The sequence below is a fragment of the Chiloscyllium punctatum genome, chromosome 2 (genome assembly GCF_047496795.1).
Source record: "Chiloscyllium punctatum isolate Juve2018m chromosome 2, sChiPun1.3, whole genome shotgun sequence".
Classification (NCBI taxonomy): domain Eukaryota; kingdom Metazoa; phylum Chordata; class Chondrichthyes; order Orectolobiformes; family Hemiscylliidae; genus Chiloscyllium; species Chiloscyllium punctatum.
In genome coordinates, this window is record NC_092740.1 from 3,290,582 (window position 1) to 3,317,695 (window position 27,114).

At 52.1% G+C, this 27,114-nt stretch overlaps 1 protein-coding gene across 1 annotated transcript in view; it reads left to right on the forward strand.

The window, feature by feature from the left end:
• LOC140493650 (interleukin-7 receptor subunit alpha-like) overlaps positions 1-20,233 on the forward strand; it is a 42,348-nt gene extending 22,115 nt beyond the window's left edge. Inside the window, exons 3-8 of the mRNA XM_072592342.1 lie at positions 2,125-2,202; positions 3,027-3,181; positions 8,666-8,843; positions 13,912-13,990; positions 19,283-19,358; positions 19,802-20,233. Coding sequence (XP_072448443.1) covers positions 2,125-2,202; positions 3,027-3,181; positions 8,666-8,843; positions 13,912-13,990; positions 19,283-19,358; positions 19,802-20,233 — 998 coding nt within the window. The remainder of the gene's footprint in view (positions 1-2,124; positions 2,203-3,026; positions 3,182-8,665; positions 8,844-13,911; positions 13,991-19,282; positions 19,359-19,801) is intronic.
• The last annotated feature ends 6,881 nt before the right edge of the window (positions 20,234-27,114 follow it).

Here is a 27,114-nt window from a genome sequence, read left to right on the forward strand (position 1 = left end):
GAGAGAGACACACAGAGAGAGTCAGAGAATAAACAAGAGAACAATACTAAGGAGTGTATGTGTGTGAGTGTGAGTCTAGACACGTGTCTGAGTGAATGAGTGTGAGTCTGTGTGGGTGAGTCCCAATGAGGGTGACTCCAGGTTAATGTGTGTCTGTGTGAATCGGGGCGGAATGAGAGTCCGTGTGAATGAGAGTCCTGCTGAGTGACAGGCCAGGTAAGTGTGAGTCACAGTGAGTGTGAGTCGTGGTGAGTGTCAGGCTCTGTGCTCTGCTCTCTCCGTACAGTGAAGCCGGAGTGTCCAATCCGGTGAGTGCGAGACTCGGTGAGTGTGAGACTCAGTGAGTGTGAGACTCAGTGAGTGTCAGTCCGGTGGAGTGTGAGTCACAGTGAGTGTGAGACTGGTTGAGTGAGAGTCACAGTGAGTGTGGGTCACGGTGAGTGTGCGATCTGGTGACTGAGAGTCCAGGTATGTGTGAGTCCTGGTATGTGAGAGTCCTGGTGAGTTTGAGTCTGGGTGAGTGTGAGTCATGGTGAGACCGGGGATGAGTGTGAGTCACTTGAGTGTGGATCATGGTAAGTGTGAGGTTGCTGTGCTCTGTTCTCTCCATACAGTGGATCTGGAGTGTTCGATCTGGTGAGTGAGAGACTTGGGGAATGAGAGTCCGGGTGAGAGTAAGTTGCAGTGAGTGTGAGTTGCAGTGAGTGTGAGTTGTGGTGAATGTGAGGTTGCTGTGCTCTGCTCGCCATTCAGTGAAGCTGGAGTGTCCGATCCAGTGATGGTGTGTCGCGGTGCATGTGTCGTGGTGTATGTGCGTCACAGTGTGTGTGTCGTGGTGCGTGTGTGTCACGGTGTGTGTGTGTCACAGTACTGGTGCGTCACAGTGCATATGCGTCATGGTGCATGTGTGTTATGGTAAGGGTGTGTCGTGGTGTGCGTGTCACGGTACGGGTGTGTCGCGGTGAGTGTGTGTCACGGTGCATGTGTGTCAGAGTGCATGTGTGTCATGGTACAGGTGTGTCGTGGTGCGCGTGTGTCACAGGTGAGTGAGAGATCTGGTGAGTGTGAGTCGCAGTGAGTGTGAGGTTGCTGTGTCTGCTCTCTCTGTACAGTGAATCCAGAGTGTCCGATCCAGTGAGTGTGAGTCTGAATGAGTAAGTGTGAGACTTGGTGAGTGTGAGTCACGGTGAGTGTGAGGTTGCTGTGCTCTGTGACACACAGTACGACACACACGCACCGTGACACACGTGCACTGTGAAACACAGAGTGTGCTCTGGTCTCTCCCTACAGTGAATCCAGAGTGTCCAATCCAGTGAGTGTGAGTCACGATGAGTGTGAGGTTGCTGAGTGTGAGTCGCGGTGAGTATGAGTCGCGGTGAGTGTGAGTCGCGGTGTGTGTCGTGGTGAGTGTGTCGTGGTGAGTGTGAGATTGCTGTGGGTGAGTGTGTTGCGGCGAGTGTGAGTCGTGATGAATGTGTCACGGTGAGTGTGGGTTTGCTGCGAGTGTGAGTCGTGGTGAGTATGAGTTGCAGTGAGTGTGAGTCACAGTGAGTGAGAGTCATGGTGAGTGTGTCACGGTGAGTGTGGGCTTGTTGTGAGTGTGAATCACGGTGAGTGTGAGGTCGCGGTAAGTGTGAGTCACGGTGAGTGTGAGGTCGCGGTGAGTGTGAAGTCACGGTGAGTGTGAGGTCACGGTGAGTGTGAGGTCGCGGTGAGTGTGAGGTCGCTGTGAGTGTGAGGTCGCGGTAAGTGTGAAGTCGCTGTGAGTGTGAGGTCGCGGTGAGTGTGCGGTCGCGGTGAGTGTGCGGTCGCAGTGAGTGTGAGATTGTGGTCAGTGTGAGGTCGCGGTGAGTGTGAGGTTGTGGTCAGTGTGAGGTCGCGGTGAGTGTGAGGTCACGGTGAGTGTGAGGTCGCGGTGAGTGTGAGGTCACGGTGAGAGTGAGGTCGCGGTGAGAGTGAGGTCGCGGTGAGAGTGAGGTCGCGGTGAGAGTGAGGTCGCTGTGCTGTGCTCTCTCCCTACAGTGAAGCCGGAGTATCCGATGCAGTTGCGGGTGAGTGTGAGGTCGCGGTGAGTGTGAGGTCGCGGTGAGTGTGAGGTCGCTGTGCTGTGGTCTCTCCCTACAGTGAAGCCGGAGTGTCCGATGCGGTTGCGAGTGAGTGTGAGTCACGGTGAGTGTGAGGTCGCTGTGAGTGTGAGTCACGGTGAGTATGAGGTCGCGGTGAGTGTGAGTCACGGTGAGTGTGAGGTCGCTGTGAGTGTGAGTCACGGTGAGTGTGAGTCACGGTGAGTGTGAGGTCGCGGTGAGTGTGAGGTCGCGGTGAGTGTGAGGTCGCGGTGAGTGTGAGTCACGGTGAGTGTGAGTCACGGTGAGTATGAGGTCGCGGTGAGTGTGAGTCACGGTGAGTGTGAGTCACGGTGAGTATGAGGTCGCGGTGAGTGTGAGGTCGCGGTGAGTGTGAGGTCGCTGTGCTGTGCTCTCTCCCTACAGTGAAGCCGGAGTGTCCGATGCGGTTGCGGGTGAGTGTGAGTCACGGTGAGTGTGAGGTCGCGGTGAGTGTGAGGTCGCGGTGAGTGTGAGGTCGCGGTGAGTGTGAGGTCGCTGTGCTGTGCTCTCTCCCTACAGTGAAGCCGGAGTGTCCGATGCGGTTGCGGGTGAGTGTGAGGTCGCGGTGAGTGTGAGGTCGCGGTGAGTGTGAGTCACGGTGAGTGTGAGTCACGGTGAGTGTGAGGTCGCGGTGAGTGTGAGGTCGCTGTGCTGTGCTCTCTCCCTACAGTGAAGCCGGAGTGTCCGATGCGGTTGCGAGTGAGTGTGAGTCACGGTGAGTGTGAGTCACGGTGAGTGTGAGGTCGCGGTGAGTGTGAGGTCGCGGTGAGTGTGAGGTCACTGTGCTGTGCTCTCTCCCTACAGTGAAGCCGGAGTGTCCGATGTGGTTGCGGGTGAGTGTGAATCGCGGTGAGTGTGAGGTCGCGGTGAGTGTGAGTCGCGGTGAGTGTGAGGTCACTGTGCTGTGCTCTCTCCCTACAGTGAAGCCGGAGTGTCCGATGCGGTTGCGAGTGAGTGTCCTGACCACAGCTGCCGAGATCGAGCTCATGTGGGAGAGTGCCCCCGTCAGGTTCACTGAGCTCAGGGACACACTGCTCCACCAGGTCTCCTACTGCAGCTCTGAACCACCCTGGGAGGTAAGAGGATGGGGTGGGTGGGTGTACTGGCCTAGGTGTGGGTGTTGGGGTAGAGGAGGAAAGGGCGAGGGGTGGGGGCTAGGAGGTAAGGGGAAGGGCATGCAGGGTGGGGGGGGTGACACAGTGACGCTAACTTTCATTGCAAAAATATACTTTATTCATAAAATGTCATTGTATACATCCCTCGTCACTAGAACAGTTGGATTCTGTACTGTCTGTACATACAGGGAACAGACAAAAACCCAAGGCATCCCTTAAACAAGACCATATTTACATCTATTTCAGACCCTGGGAGGGTCTGATAACTGAACGGACCCTCCTTATACCTCAGTAGGCGGAGCTCAGACACCGGTCTTTCCCCACTGTCCCTTGGCAACTTTAGTGTGTCCCTCAGATTATAACTCCAGAACTTGGAATGTGTCAGTCTGCAACACTCAGTCAGTGCCAGCTCCTTGCTCTGGAAGACCAACAGGTTTCAGACAGACCACAGAGTGTCTCTCCCTGAGTTGATGGTCCTCCAGGCACAGTCAGTGTTCACCTCGGTGTGTGTCCCGGGGAACAGACCCGACAGCACTGAGTCCCATGTCACTGAGCTGCTCAGGACAATCCTCCACACAAACCACTGCACCTCTCTCCAGACTTCCTTTCCAAAGGTACATTCCAGCAGGAGGTGTGTGACAGTCTCTCCAGCCCCTTCCCCACAGCCCACTCCTCTCAGTGACGCTGCCTACCCTTCACTGTCCCCTCATCTCACACGCTCCTTTTAATTACTCTACACAGGCTCACTATCCCTTTCTCCAGAGGAATGAGAGATGGACAATAAATGTTAGTCCAGCGAGCGACACCCACATCCCAAAAGGACATCAAAATTGACCATGAGGAAGAGCAGTGCAGTTGGTAGCTCTGTCATGGAGTTCTGAGCAGGGACTGAATCCAATATCAAAAGTATTCCCAGGAATGTTTTGGAGGGATGTTTGAATCAGTCCGTGCTGAGTATCAGAGTAACATTGTGATCATGGAGCTACAGCTGAGGGACTGTGGTAGCAGCCGGTGGGACAGAGTATGTGTACCTCCTCGTACATGTGGATGGTAATACTGTCTCAGAGGGTGACGGCAAGAGGCTGGCAGCTGATGAGAAATAAGGGGGGATGAGGATAGATGCAGGGAGGGGGAGGAGTTGCCTGGTCTCAGTGAGCCAGGCTAGGATCCATGCTGCTGGGAGCAATAGCACTGAGCTGGAGGTCAGAGAGAGAGAGAGAGAGAGACAGAGAGAGAGAGAGAGACAGAGAGAGAGAGAGAGACAGAGAGAGAGAGAGAGACAGAGAGAGAGAGACAGAGAGAGAGAGAGAGAGAGAGAGAGAGCTCAGAGGTGGGCAGGATGGACACTGTGACACAGGTCAGGAAGGACAAGACAGGAATGTTTCACATCGTGACACTCACAGGATGTGAACTGTAACTTTGACGGGAGGGGTCTGAATCCTGTCTGATTGGAGCCAGAGCCAGGGGGAGTTGAGGAGGGGCAAGGGGTTGCCAGGTGGTTGTAGGGGCTGGTGCCATGATCACAGATTAAAAGGGGAGAGGAACCCCAATGAGAGGGTAGGTGGGTATTGGGACAGGGGGGAACAGGGGAGGGTAACAATTGGTGGGCCTCATGAACAGGATGAACCGAGAGGAGAGAGAGAGAGAATGAGGGAGAGAGTGAGGAAAGGAAGAGGGGAAGAGAGAAAGAAGGAAGGGCAAAGAGAGACAAGGGGGGAGAGAGAGGAGAGAGAGAGGAGCAGGGGGTGAGAGAGAAACAGGGAATAGAACCATGGAAAGGGGGTGGAGTGGGCAGGGGGTAAGCTTGTGCTGGTGAACTGGGAAAGGGTTAGCAGAGAGACTGGACTGAATGGTCTCAGACATTGGGAGAGAAGGTGGTAAGGAAGACAGTGAAGAGACCGCATTGAGTACCTTTCTCTTGCCTTAGGGTGGGGATGAGAGTTCGGGGTTTGAAGAATGGGTGAAAGACGAGGAACAAACTGACACAGTTAGAAACAATGAGGAGAAAGAGAGGACTGCAGATGCTGGAGACGTAATGAAGGGTTTTTGCCCGAAGTGTCGATTATCCTGCGCCTCGGATGCTGCCTGACCTGCTGTGCTTTTCCAGCACCACACTTTTTGACAGTTAAAAACAAGCAAACTGAGGGAGATGCTATTCGCAAGGTCAAGTGGGGATTTGGTACAAATTCCACTTTTCCACAGAAACAGTCTCAGTGCTTGAATCTCCAGCAGGTAGAGCCCCTCAGACAAGTCTCATACAGGTACCTTAATCATGAAGCAACCAGGTTGGTCTGTCTCAGTGAGGGTCAGTATCTCACACTAACAGTCCTCTGTCTGTCTCAGTGAGGGTCAGTATCTCATACTAACAGCCCTCTGTCTGTCCCAGTGAGGGTCAGTATCTCACATTAACAGCCCTCTGTCTGTCTCAGTGAGGGTCAGTATCTCACACTAACAGCCCTCTGTCTGTCTCAGTGAGGGTCAGTATCTCACACTAACAGCCCTCTGTCTGTCTCAGTAAGGGTCAGTATCTCACATTAACAGCCCTCTGTCTGTCTCAGTGAGGGTCAGTATCTCACATTAACAGCCCTCTGTCTCAGTGAGGGTCAGTATCTCACACTAACAGCCCTCTGTCTGTCTCAGTGAGGGTCAGTATCTCACATTAACAGCCCTCTGTCTGTCTCAGTGAGGGTCAGTATCTCACACTAACGGCCCTCTGTCTGTCTCAGTGAGGGTCAGTATCTCACACTAACAGCCCTCTGTCTGTCTCAGTGAGGGTCAGTATCTCACACTAACAGCCCTCTGTCTGTCTCAGTGAGGGTCAGTATCTCACACTAACAGCCCTCTGTCTGTCTCAGTGAGGGTCAGTATCTCACACTAACAGCCCTCTGTCTGTCTCAGTGAGGGTCAGTATCTCACACGAACAGCCCTCTGTCTGTCTCAGTGAGGGTCAGTATCTCACACTAACAGCCCTCTGTCTGTCTCAGTGAGGGTCAGTATCTCACACTAACAGCCCTCTGTCTGTCTCAGTAAGGGTCAGTATCTCACATTAACAGCCCTCTGTCTGTCTCAGTGAGGGTCAGTATCTCACACTAACAGCCCTCTGTCTGTCTCAGTGAGGGTCAGTATCTCACACTAACAGCCCTCTGTCTGTCTCAGTGAGGGTCAGTATCTCACATTAACAGCCCTCTGTCTGTCTCAGTGAGGGTCAGTATCTCACACTAACAGCCCTCTGTCTGTCTCAGTGAGGGTCAGTATCTCACATTAACAGCCCTCTGTCTCAGTGAGGGTCAGTATCTCACATTAACAGCCCTCTGTCTGTCTCAGTGAGGGTCAGTATCTTACGTTAACAGCCCTCTGTCTCAGTGAGAGTCAGTATCTCACACTAACAGCCCTCTGTCTGTCTCAGTGAGGGTCAGTATCTCACACTAACAGCCCTCTGTCTGTCTCAGTGAGGGTCAGTATTTCACATTAACGGCCCTCTGTCTGTCTCAGTGAGGGTCAGTATCTCACACTAACAGCCCTCTGTCTGTCTCAGTGAGGGTCAGTATCTCACATTAACAGCCCTCTGTCTGTCTCAGTGAGGGTCAGTATCTCACATTAACAGCCCTCTGTCTGTCTCAGTGAGGGTCAGTATCTCACACTAACAGCCCTCTGTCTGTCTCAGTGAGGGTCAGTATCTCACACTAACAGCCCTCTGTCTGTCTCAGTGAGGGTCAGTATCTCACATTAACAGCCCTCTGTCTGTCTCAGTGAGGGTCAGTATCTCACATTAACAGCCCTCTGTCTGTCTCAGTGAGGGTCAGTATCTCACATTAACAGCCCTCTGTCTGTCTCAGTGAGGGTCAGTATCTCACACTAACAGCCCTCTGTCTGTCTCAGTGAGGGTCAGTATCTCACATTAACAGCCCTCTGTCTGTCTCAGTGAGGGTCAGTATCTCACATTAACAGCCCTCTGTCTGTCTCAGTGAGGGTCAGTATCTCACATTAACAGCCCTCTGTCTGTCTCAGTGAGGGTCAGTATCTCACATTAACAGCCCTCTGTCTGTCTCAGTGAGGGTCAGTATCTCACACTAACAGCCCTCTGTCTGTCTCAGTGAGGGTCAGTATCTCACACTAACAGCCCTCTGTCTGTCTCAGTGAGGGTCAGTATCTCACACTAACAGCCCTCTGTCTGTCTCAGTGAGGGTCAGTATCTCACACTAACAGCCCTCTGTCTGTCTCAGTGAGGGTCAGTATCTCACACTAACAGCCCTCTGTCTGTCTCAGTGAGGGTCAGTATCTCACACTAACAGCCCTCTGTCTGTCTCAGTGAGGGTCAGTATCTCACACTAACAGCCCTCTGTCTGTCTCAGTGAGGGTCAGTATCTCACACTAACAGCCCTCTGTCTGTCTCAGTGAGGGTCAGTATCTCACATTAACAGCCCTCTGTCTGTCTCAGTGAGGGTCAGTATCTCACACTAACAGCCCTCTGTCTGTCTCAGTGAGGGTCAGTATCTCACACTAACAGCCCTCTGTCTGTCTCAGTGAGGGTCAGTATCTCACATTAACAGCCCTCTGTCTGTCTCAGTGAGGGTCAGTATCTCACACTAACAGCCCTCTGTCTGTCTCAGTGAGGGTCAGTATCTCACATTAACAGCCCTTTGTCTCAGTGAGGGTCAGTATCTCACATTAACAGCCCTCTGTCTGTCTCAGTGAGGGTCAGTATCTTACGTTAACAGCCCTCTGTCTCAGTGAGGGTCAGTATCTCACACTAACAGCCCTCTGTCTGTCTCAGTGAGGGTCAGTATCTCACACTAACAGCCCTCTGTCTGTCTCAGTGAGGGTCAGTATTTCACATTAACGGCCCTCTGTCTGTCTCAGTGAGGGTCAGTATCTCACACTAACAGCCCTCTGTCTGTCTCAGTGAGGGTCAGTATCTCACATTAACAGCCCTCTGTCTGTCTCAGTGAGGGTCAGTATCTCACATTAACAGCCCTCTGTCTCAGTGAGGGTCAGTATCTCACACTAACAGCCCTCTGTCTGTCTCAGTGAGGGTCAGTATCTCACACTAACAGCCCTCTGTCTCAGTGAGGGTCAGTATCTCACACTAACAGCCCTCTGTCTGTCTCAGTGAGGGTCAGTATTTCACATTAACGGCCCTCTGTCTGTCTCAGTGAGGGTCAGTATCTCACACTAACAGCCCTCTGTCTCAGTGAGGGTCAGTATCTCACATTAACAGCCCTCTGTCTGTCTCAGTGAGGGTCAGTATCTCACATTAACAGCCCTCTGTCTCAGTGAGGGTCAGTATCTCACACTAACAGCCCTCTGTCTGTCTCAGTGAGGGTCAGTATCTCACACTAACAGCCCTCTGTCTGTCTCAGTGAGGGTTAGTATCTCACACTAATGGCCCTCTATCTCAGTGAGGGTCAGTATCTCTTACTAACGGCCTTCTGTCTTCACCAGCAGAATATGAATGTCACTGCCTGTTCCCTGAGACTGCTGATGAAGAATCTGATTCCCAGTTCCGAGTATCTGATCCGGGTTCGATCGATTCCTGATCAAAAGTACTTCAAGGGAATATGGAGTGAATGGAGTGAGACTGTGAATTTCCAAACCCCACAACGTGCTTACCGACTGAGCGCAGGTAAATACTTCACTCACATCGATACCACATCCTCACAGTGAACACGCACTGTTGACGGTCACTTCACCAATGTTTAAACTGAAGGGACAGGAGACCTCGAGGCAGAAATAAAAACAGAAATTGCTAAAGAAATGCAGTAAGTCCAGCAACATCCTGGGGAGACAGAAACACAATTAATATTTCAAGTCTTCTCTCTCACAGATATAGCCAGGTCTGCTGTGTTTCTCCAGCACATTCTGTGTTTGTTTTAGATTGTCAGCATTTGTAGGATTTTGGTTTGGTTGTAGCTGGGAGCAGAGAGTCTGTAGGCATGGAGAGTCTGGACTGAGAACTGGTTTGTACCAGATTCACTTGGGAAGATTTTGAACACAGCAGGAGAAACCTTTGCAAAGAGGTATGATGGTGTGCAATACACTCCCCATGTTCACAATTAAAACAGAAACTGCCTCAGGATTCAGTTGGAGAAGGAACTGGAGCAAAAGGTGCTGGATAGATTTGGGAATGGGGGGTGAATGTGATTGGAGCTATTCCCTTATGTGGAGAGTACGTGCCATCATAGACTGGATGGCTCGAATGGCCTGTTGGTGTGCTGTGTACACTTTCCAGTGAATGTTGACAAACCTCTGGCCAACTCAGATTAAAGGAAATCAGACCAGAAATAGAGCATCCAGCTCCTGTCAGTCAACCAGGCCACTGGTGTTCCAATTTGACCTGACTGTTCAGATTTACAGCGACAGCACTCTGATAACAGTCCGGAAAGTGAGAGTTCACCTTAATGCTTCTGGCAGCACTTTCTCTCACCCCTCACAAAGCAGAGAACAGGAACACACGGGTAATGACACTGAGCGAGTCACTCAAACACCAAGGCTGGTGCTCTGGGAAAAGGTAAAAACAATGACTGCAGATGCTGAAAACCAAATACTGGATTAGAGGTGCTGGAAGAGCACAGCAGTCCAGGCAGCATCCAACGAGCAGTGTTTGACTCTGACCAAAGCACACAGTGACTTTCAAACTGAAATCATTAACTTGGAATTAAAATCAAGCTGAAAGATGACCATGAATTAACTAAGAACAATGAACAGTACAGCACAAGAACACCAGGACTGGGCTAACACATGATGACTTTTTAAACTAAAAACCTTATGCCTCTTGTGTGGTCTGTATCTCTCTATTCCTTATTCATGTCTCTGTCAAGGTGCCACTTAAACATTGCGATTGTATCCGTCTTTCCCACCTCCTGGCAGCACATTCCGGGCACATACCACCCTCTGTGGAAAAAAACCTGGCTCTCACATCTCCTTTCAACTGTCCCCTAGTGATGGGCATCTCTTGCCTGGGAAAGAGACTCTGAATACTCATTCTGTCCACGCCTCTCATAATTTTGTAACCTTCCATCAGGCTGTCCCTCAGCGTCTGATGTTCATCTGAAGTTTTTGCCCATCTCTCCATGTAGCTCACACCCTCCAGACCTGGCAACATCCTGGCAAACCATTTATGTTCCCTCTCCAAAGTCCCCACATCCGTAATGTGGCAACCAGAACCGTACGCAGTATTCCAAATGTGGCCTTAACTAAAGTTCTGTACAGCTGCAACATGACTTGCCAATTTTTATACTCTCTACCCAGATTATGAAGGCAAAAGTCCCTGTGCCTTTTTGACCACCTTATCCTCGTGCTGTCACTTTCAGGGAACTGTGAACCTGTCTGCCTAGATCCCTCTGTGTGTTGATGCGACTAAGGGTTCTGCTGTTCCCTCCTGCATTAGATCTGTCAAAATGCATCACCTCACATTTCACCGGATTAAACTCTATCTCCGCCCAAGTCTCCATCCTGTCTATATCTCGCTGTATCCTCTGACAATCCTCCTCACTATCTGCAGCTCCCCCAATCTTTGTGTCATCCACAAACTTACCCATCAGACCACCTACATTCTCCTCCAAATCACTTCGAAATATAACAAATAACAAAGGTCCCAGCACTGATCCCTGCAGAACACCACTAGTCAGAGACTTCCAGTCAGAAAAAGACCCTTCCACTACTACCCTCCTATGACAGAGCCAGTTCTGTCTCTATCTTACCAGCTCACTGTGGACCCCATGTGACTTCACCTTCTGTATCATCCTGCCATGAGGGACCTTGCTAAAATCCACGTCGACAATATCTACCACCCTGCCCCCACCAATCATCTTTGCTACTTCCTCAAAAAACTCAATCAACTTTGTGAGACCTTCCCTTCATAAAGCCAAGCTGCCTATCCTTAATAGGTCCATATTTTTCTAAATTCCAAATTTTAAAGATTATTCCATGGGACATGGGTGTCGCTGGCTGGGCCCAGTATTTATTGCCTGTCCCTAGTTGCCCCTTGAGAAGGTGGGGGTGAGCTGCCTTCTTGACCCACTGCAGTCCATGTGCTGTAGGGTGACCCACAATGCCCTGAGGGAGGGAATTCCAGGATTCTGACCCCGGGACACTGAAGGAACGGTGATATATTTCCTAATCAGGATGGGGAGGGGCTTGGAGGGGAACTTGCAGGGGGTGGTGTTAAACTCACCAATTTCAATTGTAACCATTCACTGTTTCATTTCTTAGGGAAATGCCCTAACCAATCGGAATCTTCCGGTGGGGTTTAAAATGTAAATAAAACTTGGCTGTTAACTGTCAATCAGCATCAATGGCTGCTTTTTCTGTGCCACCCTGTATACCAATCAGAGTCCACTGGCCAACCAATCAGCAGGCTCCTTTCACACACCAAAGCCTTGATTTTCCTCTTGAACTGGTATTCTTGTGAATTGTCCTGATGAGAGCAAATAAGAATCTTTAACAAAGTGTGTCTTTTCTCACTTACAATTTACTGTGAATAAGCTTGAGTTTGACCTGATGTCTCCTCAATAAGCTGACCACATACGGAGCTGAGAGATTTGTTCAGTTGCATTCCCTTTGCAAACTATTCCACTTTACTTTGACTTAATGGAGACACCTTACACGTAATCAGATGAACCTGGTGCAGGAAGGTGGGGACATGGTGACCTGAGAATGAGGATGCTCTTCTGGGTTTATCACTAGACTAATGATCCAGAGAGACTCAGGTGATGTTCTGGGACATGGTTTCAAATGTCTCTTCATGTGAACCCACCCCACCACTTGCTTATTTTAAGCCTGTTTGAACATGCCGGTGATATTATTTTGTAGGTCTCTGTTTCCAGCTCAGGCAATGCCCCACTGGTATAACCTTCATTTTTCCCTAGTCCTGGAGCCAGTACCCAATGAATTGGAACTCAATTCTCTCATACTGATCTCTGAGCCATACATTCACACAGCTTTGCAAATTCATCATGCGTTCACTCTAACTGTGCACAGCTTTCCAATTGCTGGATACCTTCCCTGTAGGACAGCCAAAAATCGGCACTCAGAGCATGGAGACTACCTCCATCTCTTTCTTCAACCCTACCGTAACCCTTTTGAGACTGAAAATCCTTTCAGTGACCCCGCCTACTCTTCTGAGTGACCTACAGAAAACCTTGGAATGATCCCCTGCATCACCCAATCACTGGGCACAACTGAATTTCGTTTCGTGCATTGAATGTTACTTTGCACAAAAATATCTTCCCAGGTACAGAAAATGGCTTTCATCACAAGTTTAAGGATATGAATTCTGAAGGTGTGAATGTTTGAAATTGTTTATCCCAGGGGCTGTGGCTCCTCAGCTATTTAGCATATTCACAATCAAATCATTTTAAAACCAAATGATGTGGGATTGGTAGGGACATTAGGTGGTGTGTCTGTTATACTATTGTCTAGAGGGCTGGAGTCAGTTCAAAGCATCAAATACAATTAGTAGATGCTCATTCATCATTAATTTGTCCCAATACAGGTTTAGTTGTGCATCTTAAACCTGATCCCTTCAGCCTCTTGTTTTCTTCCCTTGACTTTTGTTTGGTAATTCTGAAGGCGGCGTTTGGGATGCTTGCCTTCAATGGTCAGAGCATTGAGTATAGGCAAAGGGGTGTCACGTTGTGCTGTGTGTAGGAGGCTGAGGGGTGACCTTACACAAGTTTATCAAATCATGAGGGGCGTGGATAGGGTGAATTGACAAGGTCTTTTCTCGAGGGAAGGGGAGTCCCAAAACTAAAGGATATAGGTTTAAGGTGAGAAGGGAAAGATATAAAAGGGACCTGAGGGGCAACTTTTTTACACAGGGTGGTGCTTTTATGGAATGAGCTGCCAGAGGAAGTAGTGGAGGCTGGTACAATTGCAGCATTTAAACGGCATCGGGATGGGTAAATGAATAGGAAGGGTTTAGAGGGAAAAAGGTAAAAACAATGACTGCAGATGCTGAAAACCAAATACTGGATTAGTGGTGCTGGAAGAGCACAGCAGTTCAGGCAGCATCCAACGAGCAGCGAAATCAACGTTTCGGGCAAAAGCCCTTCATAGGGAATTCCTGATGAAGGGCTTTTGCCTGAAACGTCGATTTCGCTGCTCGTTGGATGCTGCCTGAACTGCTGTGCTCTTCCAGCACCACTAATCCAGGGTTTAGAGGGATATGAGTTGAACATGGGTACACGGGACTAGATTAGTTTGGGAAACCTGGTTAGCATGGATGAGAAGGGTCTGTCTCTGCGCTGTCTGACTATATGACAATGTGTTCATGACCCAAGGAGTAATCTCGAGATTATTACCTTTGAAGTTGTGCTTTTTAATTTCATGCTGAGCTTTCTCCAACGCTGTCAGCAGAGTCCTGCTGATGTTGCCGGCAGACAGCTGGACAATGTCAGCAGAATCCTTCCCCACTTCCTGTAATCTCATTCCAGTCCTAAGGAGGCAATCTGAACCCTGTGACAGGGCGGGTAAACCCAGCCTGGACAATGCACTCTGTTGGTGTCAGTCCCACACTACAATCAACTCATCCGACAGACTGAATGACCCTGGCCTGCAGACCTCTGAGATTGTACTGGGTCAATACAAACAAACCAAATGCACACTGCACAAGGGGACAGTGAAACAGGCAGAATGCCTCAATGGAATGCCATTACTCTGATATGTCTTTATATTTTGGCTTTTGGCTACAGGTATCAAGTTAACCATGTCCTTACTGACCCTGCTTCTCATCATTGTAATCGGCCTCAGTGTACTGTGCTGGGAAAACAGGTCAGTGCAATTCAAGAGCTTTTACTACACAGAAACATAAACTGTGCCACAAGCAATCCCCCTTCCACAGCCCCGTGTACCCTCCTCCCCCATCACTGACCCTAGCTCCCCACACTGTGTATACTCTCCCCCTATCATTGGATGACACAGTGGCTCAGTGGTTAGCACTGTTGCCTCACAGTGCCAGGGACCCGGGTTCGATTCCAGCCTCGGGTGACTGTCTGTGTGGAGTTTGCACATTCTCCCCGTGTCTGTGTGGGCTTCTTCCTACAGTCCAAAGATGTGCAGGTTAGGGTGGACTGGCCATGAAATTGCCCAATGTTCAGGGATGTGTAAGTTAGGTGGGTTAGCCATGGGGAATGCAGGCTTACAGGGATAGGGTTGGGGCAGTGGATTGATCGTCAGCTAGTTGGTGTAGACTTGATTGATCAAATAGTCTGATTCAACGCTGTTGTGATTCCATAATCATTGACTCTACTTGCCCATTTAATCCCCTCCAAAGACCCAATATTCATGAGTTCACTCCCTACCATGTTCCCTACTCCATATCCAAATATATTCCCCCCATCACACATATCCATATCTCCCTTTCCATGCCCACCCATATCCTCCACTCTACACCGACCCAAAGCCTTCACCTCACACCCACCCTTATCCCCAATTCTTCCCCCAAATCCCCACACACAAGAGAGCAGCATTGGGGAAAATCTGCTCCTCCAATCACTGGCTGGTTTTGTCCTACACTCTCTGCTGATAGGCTTGATAGGATGCCAATCAGCAGCATACCAGGAGAGATACAATCTGTGATTGGAGAATCAGTGAGTGGTTGGGAAATGAAGAAGCAGAGTCACTGGTGGGTTCTTACCTTAGGCTTGGCCAGGCTCCAGCGTGGTCCCTGGGAAGGCAGGGGTCCAGGTTTAGTGCGAATGAGGAAGCTCCTCGGGAGGGAAGATGTTTCTATTGGACGAAGTAAGGACCAGCAAGATCAAGGAGAAAGAGGCTGCAAATAAAAATGTCAGCTTGAAGCCTGTCAAAAAATAATACTCAGCTAACTGCAAACAGGAATACTCAAAACCAAATGAGGCAGCATGGTGGCTCAGTGGTTAGCACTGCTGCCTCACAGCACCATGGACCCAGGTTCGATTCCAGCCTCAGGTGACCGCCTGTGTGGAGTTTGCACATTCTCCCCGTGTCTGCGTGGGTTTCCTCCGGGTGCTCCGGTTTCCTCCCACCGTCCAAAGATGTGCAGGTTAGGTGAATTGGCCATGCTAAATTGCCCGTAGAGTTGGGTGCATTAGTCAGAGGGAAATGGATCTGGGTGGGTTGCTCTTCGGAGGGTCGGTGTGGATTTGTTGGGCTGAAGGGCCTGTTATTGCACTGTAGGGAATCTAATCTAATCTCAGGGGAAAGGTACATTTGAAAATGAATGTGGATCTCTAGTTTAAGGTTGCATAAATTCAGAAGCTACTAAATAGGGGAAACGTGGTACATGCTATGTCATGCATACTGTGTGCCAATGGTTACATTTAACTGCAATCTGAGAAGAACTGAAAAGAGCAGGAAACTCTCATGGTAGAGCTTGAAAGAAGGTTCTGCTGAACGATTTTGAATACTTAGGAGTCATAGCATCGTAGAGACGTACAGCACGGAAACAGACCTTTTGGTCCAACTTATCCATGCCGACCAGATATCCCATTTGCCAGCACGCGGCCCATATCCCTCCAAACCCTTCCTATTCATATACCCAGCCAGATGTATTTTAAATGTTGCAATTGTACCAGCCTCCACTACTTCCTCTGGCAGCTCATTTCATACACGTACCACCCACTGTGTGAAAAACTTGCCACCTAGGTCTTTTTTATATCCTTCCCCTCTCACCTTAATCCTATGCCCTCTAGGTCTGGACTCCCTCACCCCAGGGAAAAGATGATCCTGTCTATTTACCCTATCCATGCCCCTCATAATTTTATAAACCTCTATAAGGTCACCCCTCAGCCTCCGATGCTCCAGGGAAAACAGCCCCAGCCTGTTCAGCCTCTCCCTTTAGCTCAAATCCTCCAACCCTGGCAACATTCTTGTAAATCTTCTCTGAACCCTTTCAAGTTTCACAACATCTTTCCGATAGGAAGGAGACCAGAATTGCACGCAATATTCCAACAGTGGCCTAACCAATGTCCTGTACAGCTGCAACATGACCTCCCAACTCCTGTACTCAATACTCTGACCAATAAAGGAAAGCATACCAAACACCTTCTTCACTATCCTATCTACCTGCAACTCCACTTTCAAGGAACTATGAACCTGCACTCCAAGGTCTCTTAGTTCAGCAACACTTCCCAAGACCTTACCATTAAGTGTATAAGTCCTGCTCTGATTTGCCTTTCCAAAATGCAACATGCAAAATGCAGTCATAAAGTTTCTACAGCACAGAAAGAGGTCCTTTGGCCCATCATGCTGGTCATCAAACATCCATCTATCGAATCCCACTTATCCTCACCTGACCCATGGTCTTGCCTGCGTAGTATTTGAAGTGCCCATTTAAATACTTCCTCAATGTTTTGACGGTTCCTGCTTCTAACATCTTTTCAGGTGACAAGCTCCAGATACCCACTACCATTTGGGGAAACTTGATTTGATTTATTATATGAAGTATAATGAAAAGCTTTGTTTTGTGAGCAGTATTGGCAGATTATAGCAAACAAGAGCATGTAGATCATAAGGTGTTTAGACAGACCGAGGCATTTACAGACTCTCAGCTTCCATTGCTTTCCTGAAATCTCCTTTAAACCTTCTGCTCCGTACCTTAAAGGCAGATAATTCCCCTGGCCCTGGTCACTTGCATCCTAGGATCATAAAAGGGGTAGCTACAGAGATACTGGATGCATTAGTTATAGTGTTCCAAAAATCCTTAGATTCTGTAGAAGTACCAAAGGATTGGTGAACTACTAATATAGGGGAGAGAGGCAAAAAAAAAGGTATCCATAGGCCAAGGAGCCTAATATCTGTTGTTAGAAACATATTGGAATCAATCATTAAGGGAGTAATAGCAGAACATTTCGAAAATCCGAATGTAATCATGTAGAGGCAGCCTGGCTTCATGAAAGGGAAATTGTGTCTGACTAATTTATCATAGTTTCAATCAGAATAGATAGAGGGGAACCAGCAGGTTATATTTGGACTTCTAGAAGGCGTTCAACAAGGTACGTCACAAACAGTGAAGGCATAAGAGCCCATGGTGTGGGAGGTGGGATATCGACGCGGATAGAGCATCGGTTAATGGGCAGGAAACAGTGAGTGGGGATACAGGCTTCCTGTTCAGGTTGGTGTCCTGTAATCAGTGGGGGTCCACAGGAATCTGTGCTGTCACCATTACTGTCTCCATTACACATTAACCACTTGAAGGAAGGAGGCAAATGTACTGTAACCAAATTAGCAATTGACATAAAAATCGATGGATAGGCAGATGGGGAGCAGGGATACATTGAGTTTACAAAGAGATATTGATGGGTTAGTGAGCAAAATGTTGGCTTATAGAGTGTAATGTGGGAAAATGTGAGGTGGTTTAGTTTGGAAGGGAGAAAAGCACAAGTATTATTGAAATGAAGAGGAACTGCAGAAAGCTGCAACACAAAGGGCTTTGGGGGATACTTGTACACAAAGCCCAGAAGGCTCACCCACGGGGGACAACAGGTCATCGGGAAGGGCGAATGGAATGTTGGCCCATATTTCAGGAAGGTTGGAGTGTAAGGGTAGGGAAGTCTTACTGGAACTGTACAGGGTGCTGGGGAGAGCACGTCTGGAACACTGTCAGCAGTTTTAATCCCTCATTGAAGAGAAAGACATCAGCTCATTGGAGGCAGCTTAGAGAAGGTTCACTTTGATGATCCCAGTATGGGGAAGAGAAGGGATTGTCTTAGGAGCAAAGGTTAAACAGATTGGGACTCTACCCACTGGGGTTTAGAGAGTGAGAGGTGATCTCACTGAAACAGACTGGATTCTTAAGGGGTTTGTCAGGGTCAATGCTGAGAGAGTGTTCCCCCTCAGGGGAGAGTCTGGGACCAGAGGGTACAGTCTCTGAATAAAGGGACACCAATGTCAGACTGAGATGGGGAGGAATTCCTTCTCTCAGAGGGTTGGGAGTCTTTGGAACTCCTTGTCACAGAGAGAGCTGTGGGGGCAGAGTCCTCGGGTATATTTAAGGCTGAGAGAGATTCTGGATCAGTCACTGGGTCAAGGGGGAAGAGCAGGAAAGTGGGTGTGAGGAATGTCGGATCAGCCATGATCCTATTGGACGGTGGAGCAGGCCGGAGGGACTGAATGGCTTCCTCCTGTTCCTGACTGTCTTACATTCAGCCATTCGGTCCCCAGAGCCTTCTCCACCATTGGATTTGAATTTTTGAGGAGGTAATGAGCATGATAGACAAAAGGGATAGCAGAATGCTGCCCACAGAATGGCCTGGGAATCGAGGTCATTGCTGTATATCAGGGAAGGCAAGGCTACCCCACAATAACCCCCAGGGAACTCCAGCTCAAACAAAACATCAATTTACCATCACCTCTCGGTTTCCTGTCACTTACTCGAGTCTGTATCTGTGTAGCATCAAAGTGGTTCAGAGGAGTTTCACTCACCTCATTCCTGGGATGAAGGGATGATCTTATTAGAAAAAGTTGGAGAGGTTCAGCCTGATTGCATTGGCCATTTGAAGAATGAGAGGTGATCTTATTGAAGCATATCAGAGTGTGACGGGGCCTGACAGACTACACACCAGGAGCCGGAGACCTGAACTATGGGAGATAGTTTAAGACCAAAAGTCTCCCATCCACAATGGAGTTGAGGATAATATTATTTTCTCTCTGAAGTGTTACACTGGGGTATTGTCTCCATCAGACAGCAGTGGACACTGGGTCATTGTCTTTACCCAGACTATTTCAGACAAGTTACTGGTTGTCAAGGGAGCTGAGTGTTCTTGGGGCTGGACAGGAGCCTGGTGCAGACCAGCTACAATCTCATTGACTAGTGGAATGGCTCAATGGACCAATTGGCTCCTTCTGCTCCTGTTGATCCACCAACCTTCAAATGAAATTCCACATTGCTCAATCTCTCTGCCCCCAAATACATCACACCATGATTTTTTACAATCCCTCTACAAACTAAATGCACATGCAGCTATCCTGTTGGAGGTAGTGTGTTAGGACATGGGGAATATCCTGGTAACAGGGAATAACCCACCTCAGATTGTCCACTGCGCTCTGACTGTGTACAATTAATTTATTCAAATGTTTTCCTTCCAGGATCAAGCCACACATCTGGCCCAAAATTCCAAACCCAAAATTTACACTGGACAAGCTCTACATGAAACCAAACAAGGTAGGCTTAGTATACAGAGCTGGGAGTGTGTGATAGGAGGCAATGTAAAGAGGTGTTTTACTCTGTATTTAACCCCGTGCTGTCCCTTATCCTGGAAGTGTTTGATGGGGGACAGTGTAGAGAGAGCTTTACTCTGTATCTAACCCTGTGCTGTCCCTGTTCTGGGAGTGTTTGATGGGAACAGTGTAGAGAGAGCTTTACTCTGTACCTAACCCCGTGCTGTCCCTTATCCTGGGAGTGTTTGATGGGGGACAGTGTAGCGGGAGCTTTACTCAGTATCTAACCCTGTGCTGTCCTTGTCCTGGGAGTGTTTGATGGGGTCAGTGTAGAGAGAGCTTTACTCTGTTTCTAACCCTGTGCTGTCCCTGTCCTGGGAGTGTTGGATGGGAACAGTGGAGAGCTTTACTCTGTACCTAACCCCGTGCTGTCCCTTATCCTGGGAGTGTTTGATGGGGGACAGTGATTTGAACACCGCACCAGAGAGGGAGTTGCTGATGACAGACAGAGCACCAGGAGACATCGGGGACACCAGCTGGCAAGGAGGGAAGTGTGCGGGCCAGGACGGGGCGGACAGTCCACAGGATCTGAGGCTGACCAAGAGAGACCCCGAGGGTGAGGGGCTGCCTGACTCTCACCATGACCTTGTCCCAGGACCCAAGGGTCAGAGCACAGTGAGGAAAACCACACCTGAGCACAGCTACAACCATGGCACAGCCTGTGGGGGGCAGAGGCTCAGTGGTCAGGGCACTGGGCAATCTTGCATTGATCAACTGGATCAAGGGACAGGTCTGGGATCTACATTAGCTGAGGGATGCCCTCTTACCACATCTGACCAATCATACATCACCATGTCCAACCTGTACAAGATACAGTGAGAATGTAACTCCTCTCCCCTCACCATCGCCCACCAGATCCACACACCTCCCTGACCCACTCCCCATCCCCGTGAGACCCACACACACCAGACCCACACGACCCACTCCCCACCAGACCCACACACCCCTGAGCCCCCACTCCCCCAGACCCACACACCCCAACTCCCCCAGAACCTCACTCCCCACCTCCGAGACCCACACTCCCCACGACCCACACCCGAGACCCAAACTCCCCAACTCGAGACCCACACTCCCCACACATCGCGAGACCCACACTACCCAACCCCCAGACCCACACCCACCGAGACCCACACTCCCCACCCATCCGAGACCCACACCCACCGAGACCCACACTCCCCACCCCTCCGAGACCCACACTCCCCACCCCCCGAGACCCACACTCGCCTCACCCCCCAGACCCACACTCCCCACCCCCCAGAGACCCATACCCCCCAGCACCCGAGACCCACAAACCCCAGACCCACACTCCCCACCCCCCAGTCCAACACTCCCCACCCCCCAGACCCACACTCCCCAACCCGAGACCCACACACCCCCTAGCCCCCACTCCCCATCCCCCAGACCCACACTCCCCACTCCCCCGAGACCCACACACCCCCTAGCCCCCACTCCCCACCCCCGAGACCCACACACCCTAACTCCCCCAGACCCATGCTCCCTACCCCCCGAGACCCACACTCCCCAACCTGTGAGACCCACACACCCCCTAGCCCCCACCCCCCGAGACCCACACACCCCAACTCCCCCAGACCCTTGCTCCCTACCCCCCAGAGACCCACACTCCCCACCCCCGAGACCCACACTCCCCACCCCCGAGACCCACACTCCCCACCCCCCCCGAGACCCACACTCCCCACCCCCCCAGAGACCCACACTCCCCACCCCCCCAGAGACCCACACTCCCACCCCCCCCAGAGACCCACACTCCCACCCCCCCCAGAGACCCACACTCCCACCCCCCCCAGAGACCCACACTCCCACCCCCCCCCAGAGACCCACACTCCCCACCCCCGAGACCCACACTCCCACCCCCCCCGAGACCCACACTCCCACCCCCCCAGAGACCCACACTCCCACCCCCCCAGAGACCCACACTCCCACCCCCCCAGAGACCCACACTCCCACCCCCCCCAGAGACCCACACTCCCACCCCCCCCGAGACCCACACTCCCCACCCCCCCGAGACCCACACACCCCACCCCCCCCGAGACCCACACACTCCACCCCCCCCGAGACCCACACACCCCACCCCCCCGAGACCCACACTCCCCACCCCCCCGAGACCCACACACCCCACCCCCCCTGAGACCCACACACCCCACCCCCCCGAGACCTACACTCCCCACCCCCCCCGAGACCCACACACCCCACCCCCCCCGAGACCCACACACCCCACCCCCCCCGAGACCCACACACCCCACCCCCCCCGAGACCTACACTCCCCACCCCCCCGAGACCTACACTCCCCACCCCCCCCCCGAGACCCACACTCCCCACCCCCCCGAGACCCACACACCCCACCCCCCCCCCGAGACCCACACTCCCCACCCCCCCCCCCGAGACCCACACACCTCACTTCCCCAGAGGCCCACACTCCCCCCCCCCCCCCCGAGACCCACACTCCCCACTCCGTAGACCCACACCCACACTCCCCATAGACCCACACTTAGCACCCCCCAGACCAACACTCCCCACACCCCCAGACACATACTCGCTATACCCCCAGACCCACACTCCCCACCCCTCAAGACCCACAGTCCTCCCCAATGCACTCCTCAATCCCCCCAGTTTCATCTCCCCAGCTCCCTCCAGGTGCACACTATCCCCCAGACCCACTCTCGCCCAACCTGTCTCTCACTCCCCCACCTCCCCCCTCCCCTACCAACTCTCACTCCCCACCTCCCCTCACTCTCACTGCCACTGGGCCCCGACTCCCATCGGGCCTGCTTGCATTACTGTATGATCAGACAATTTTAGAGAAGTTGTTCTGAGAGCTGCTGCATTTTTCTGAGAAAGACCTTTTCTGAAATAACTCCAGGAGCAGAGTGGGAGGATTCAGGAACTAGATGTAGTCCTCACTTCAGACAGGACCAAAGATAATGCTGGCTCCCTCTGGCCTAGTCTGGGATATCACTCGGATTTGTAGATAACGTGTGGTCAGCACCCAAAGCAAAACACCATGGGGTGTATGGGAGTGCTGTTGAGGGGTGCGGTGCTGTTTTGAAACAGTCAATGCCTTAATGTGAACAAGACTTAGCTTCCGCAGAGTCATATGATCACAGCTGCAATCTTAACTCGTCACTTCGGAATGAGATGCTGCCTTGGAAGAGAGATTCCACCACAAACTACAGAGACTTACTTTGCCTCTCTATTAATTAGCATTCTTCTGTCTTATCAGGATGTCTTTTTAAGTTTTATATTTTGTCTCATAACTGTACCATATTTTCACTTGGTAAACTTTAGCTATAAAATATTGTGTAATAAACGAACAAAACCTTTCAAACTGACGAATGAGACAAAGCCTTTGACAAGGTCTCACACGGGAAACGGATACAGAAGGTAAAAGCTCATGGGATCCAGGGTCACTTGGTAAGATGGATCCAAAGCTGGTTTAGTGTCAGGAGACAGAGGGTGGTGACAGGAGGCTGTTTGTGTGACTGGAGCCCGGGGTGTAGTGGTGTCCCACAGGGATCACTGCTGGGTCCCTTATTGTTTGTGATCTTCATAAACAATGGAGATGGGAATGTGGGAGGGATGGGAAGGAAGTTTGTGGATGACACAAAGATTGGCCGGGTGGTTGGCAGTGAGGAGGAAGGTGTTAGATTACAGGAGGATAGAAACGGATTGGTCAGGTGGGCAGATCAGAGGCAGATGGAATTAAACCCTGAGAAATGGGAGGGGATACACTTTGGAAGAAGGAACAAGACATGGGAGTACTCAGTGAATGACAGGACAGCAGGAAGCTCAGAGGAACAGAGGGATCTTGGGGTGTTTGTCCACACACCCCTGGAGGTGGTAGGACAGGGTAATAGGGTGGTTAAGGCGGCCATGGGGACACTGGCCTTTATCGGTCGAGGCTTGGATGATGAGAGCAGGGAGGTTCTGGTGGAGCTGTACAGGAGTTTAGGGAGGACACAGCTGGAGGACTGTGTGCAGTTTCTGGTGCCCACACTATAGGAAGGATGGGATTGTACTGGGAGGGGGGTACAGAGGGGATTCACCAGGATACTGCCTGGGATGGAGCAGGTTAGTGATGAAGACAGGCTGGAGAAGCTCAGGTTGGTTTCTTTAGAGCAGAGAAGGCTGAGGGGGGGGACCCTGATCGAGGTGGATAAGGTTATGAGGGGCTTGGACGGGGGGGGATAGAAAGCAGCTGTTCCCCCTTAATCACAGCGACAATAACAAGGGGGAACATTTTTAAGGTGAAAGACAGGAGGTTTACAGGGGATTTCAGTTCAGGGTTATTGGCCTAGTGCTAGGAAGGGGATGGGTTTCGAGTAGTTTTTTGGACGGTGCAGACTCGATGGGCAGAAAGGCCTCTTCTGTACTGGATGGTTCTCTAAGACTTACTGCTCCAACCCATGGTGTATACTTCAATACGGCAAGGGCTCTGAATCCTTCGGTCATCGGGACATGGCACGGGTAAACCATTCAGCCCATCTAGCCTGCTCCACCATTCAATACCAGCATGAGTGATCCTCCAACTTCACAACCTGCTGCTACTTTGTCCCCAAACCCTTTGATCCATTCTTCCCCAAGTGCTAGACCGACCTCCTCCTTGAAAACAACACGTTCTTTGGCACAGAGCTCCACAGGCTCCCACTCTCTGGGTGAAGACATCTCTCCTCAGCTCAGTCCTATACGTCCCACCTCGTATCCTTCAACCGTGACCCCAAACATTACAGTCATTTCTTTCTTGTCATCACTGTCACACTGGTCAGCCCGGTCACTCCTATCACACCGGTCAGCCCGGTCACTCCTGTCACACTGGTCAGCCCGGTCACTCCTGTCACACCGGTCAGCCTGGTCACTATCACACCGGTCAGCCCGGTCACTCCTGTCACACCGGTCAGCCTGGTCACTATCACACCGGTCAGCCCGGACACTCCTGTCACACCGGTCAGCCCGGTCACTCCTGTCACACCGGTCAGCCCGGTCACTATCACACCGGTCAGCCCGGTCACTCCTGTCACACCGGTCAGCCCGGTCACTCCTGTCACACCGGTCACTCCTGTCACACCGGTCAGCCCGGTCACCCCTGTCACACCGGTCAGCCCGGTCACTCCTGTCACACCGGTCAGCCTGGTCACTATCACACCGGTCAGCCCGGTCACTCCTGTCACACCGGTCAGCCCGGTCACTCCTGTCACACCGGTCAGCCTGGTCACTCCTATCACACCGGTCAGCCCGGTCACTCCTGTCACACCGGTCAGCCCGGTCACTCCTGTCACACGGTCACTCCTGTCACACTGGTCAGCCCGGTCACTCCTGTCACACCGGTCAGCCTGGTCACTCCTATCACACCGGTCAGCCCGGTCACTCCTGTCACACCGGTCAGCCCGGTCACTCCTGTCACACCGGTCACTCCTATCACACCGGTCAGCCCGGTCACTCCTGTCACACCGGTCAGCCCGGTCACTCCTGTCACACCGGTCACTCCTGTCACACCGGTCAGCCCGGTCACTCCTATCACACCGGTCAGCCCGGTCACTCCTATTACACCGGTCACACTGGTCAGCCCGGTCACTCCTGTCACACCGGTCACACTGGTCAGCCTGGTCACTCCTATCACACCGGTCACTCCTATCACACCGGTCAGCCTGGTCACTCCTGTCACACTGGTCAGCCCGGTCACTCCTGTCACACCGATCACACCGGTCAGCCCGGTCACTCCTATCACACTGGTCAGCCCGGTCACTCCTGTCACACCGGTCAGCCCGGTCACTCCTGTCACACCGGTCAGCCTGGTCACTCCTATCACACTGGTCAGCCCGGTCACTCCTGTCACACCGGTCAGCCCGGTCACTCCTGTCACACTGGTCAGCCCGGTCACTCCTGTCACACCGGTCAGCCTGGTCACTATCACACCGGTCAGCCCGGTCACTCCTGTCACACCGGTCACTCCTGTCACTCTGGCCTTTACAGTCATTCTCGTCACTCAGTTTGGTCAGTCTGGACACACCGGTCAGACCAGTCAGTGCGGTCAGACTGGTCAGTCCGATCACACCGGTCAGTGTGGTCACACCGGTCAGTGCAGACACACCAGTCAGTTCAGTCAGTGCAGTCACACCGGTCAGTCTGGTCAGTGCGGTCACACCGGCCAATGCAGTCACACTGGTCAGTCCTGTCAGTGTGATCACACCGGATCAGTGCGGTCAGTGCAGTCACACCGGGTCAGTGCGGTCACACCGGGTCAGTGCGGCCACACCGGGTCAGTGCGGTCACACCGGTCAGTGCAGTCACACCGGGTCAGTGCAGTCACACCGGGTCAGTGCGGTCACACCGGGTCAGTGCAGTCACACCGGTCAGTGCAGTCACACCGGGTCAGTGCGGTCACACTGGGTCAGTCTGGTCATAAGGGTCAGTGCGGTCACACTGGGTCATTGCGGTCACACCGGTCAGTGCGGTCACTCTGGGTCAGTGTGGTCACACCGGTTAGTGCGGTCACACTGGGTCAGTGCGGTCACACCGGTCAGTGCGGTCACACCTGTCAGTGTGGTCACACCGGGTCAGTGCGGTCACACCGGGTCAGTGCGGTCACACTGGGTCAGTGCAGTCACACTGGGTCAGTGCGGTCACACTGGGTCAGTGCGGTCACACCGGGTCAGTGCGGTCACACGGGTCAGTGCGGTTACACTGGGTCAGTGCAGTCACACCGGTCAGTGCGGTCACTCTGGGTCAGTGCGGTCACACCGGTTAGTGCGGTCACACCGGGTCAGTGCGGTCACACCGGTCAGTGCGGTCACATCTGTCAGTGTGGTCACACCGGATCAGTGCGGTCACACCGGTTCAGTGTGGTCACACCAGTCAGTGCGGTCACACTGGGTCAGTGGAGTCACACTGGGTCAGTGCGGTCATACCAGTCAGTGCGGTCACACCGGGTCAGTGCGGTCACACCGGGTCAGTGCGGTCACACCAGTCAGTGCGGTCACACTGGGTCAGTGCGGTCACACCGGGTCAGTGCGGTCACACCAGTCAGTGCGGTCACACGGGTCAGTGCGGTCACACCGGGTCAGTGCGGTCACACCTGTCAGTGCAGTCACACTGGGTCAGTGCGGTCACACCAGGGCAGTGCGGTCACACCGGGTCAGTGCGGTCAAACTGGGTCAGGGTGGTCACACTGGTCAGTGCGGTCACTCTGGGTCAGTGCGGTCACACCGGGTCAGTGAGGTCATACCGGGTCAGTGCGGTCACACTGGGTCAGTGCGGTCACACCGGTCAGTGAGGTCACACCGGGTCAGTGCGGTCACACCTGTCAGTGCAGTCACACTGGGTCAGTGCGGTCACACCGGGTCAGTGCGGTCACACCAGTCAGTGCGGTCACACCTGTCAGTGCAGTCACACTGGGTCAGTGCGGTCACACCGGGTCAGTGAGGTCACACTGGGTCAGTGCGGTCACACCGGTCAGTGCGGTCACACCGGGTCAGTGCGGTCACACTGGGTCAGTGCGGTCACACCGGGTCAGTGCGGTCACACCAGGTCAGTGCGGTCACACCAGGTCAGTGGGGTCACACCAGGTCAGTGGGGTCACACCAGGTCAGTGGGGTCACACCTGTCAGTGCAGTCACACCGGGTCAGTGTGGTCACACCTGTCAGTGCAGTCACACTGGGTCAGTGCGGTCACACCAGGGCAGTGCGGT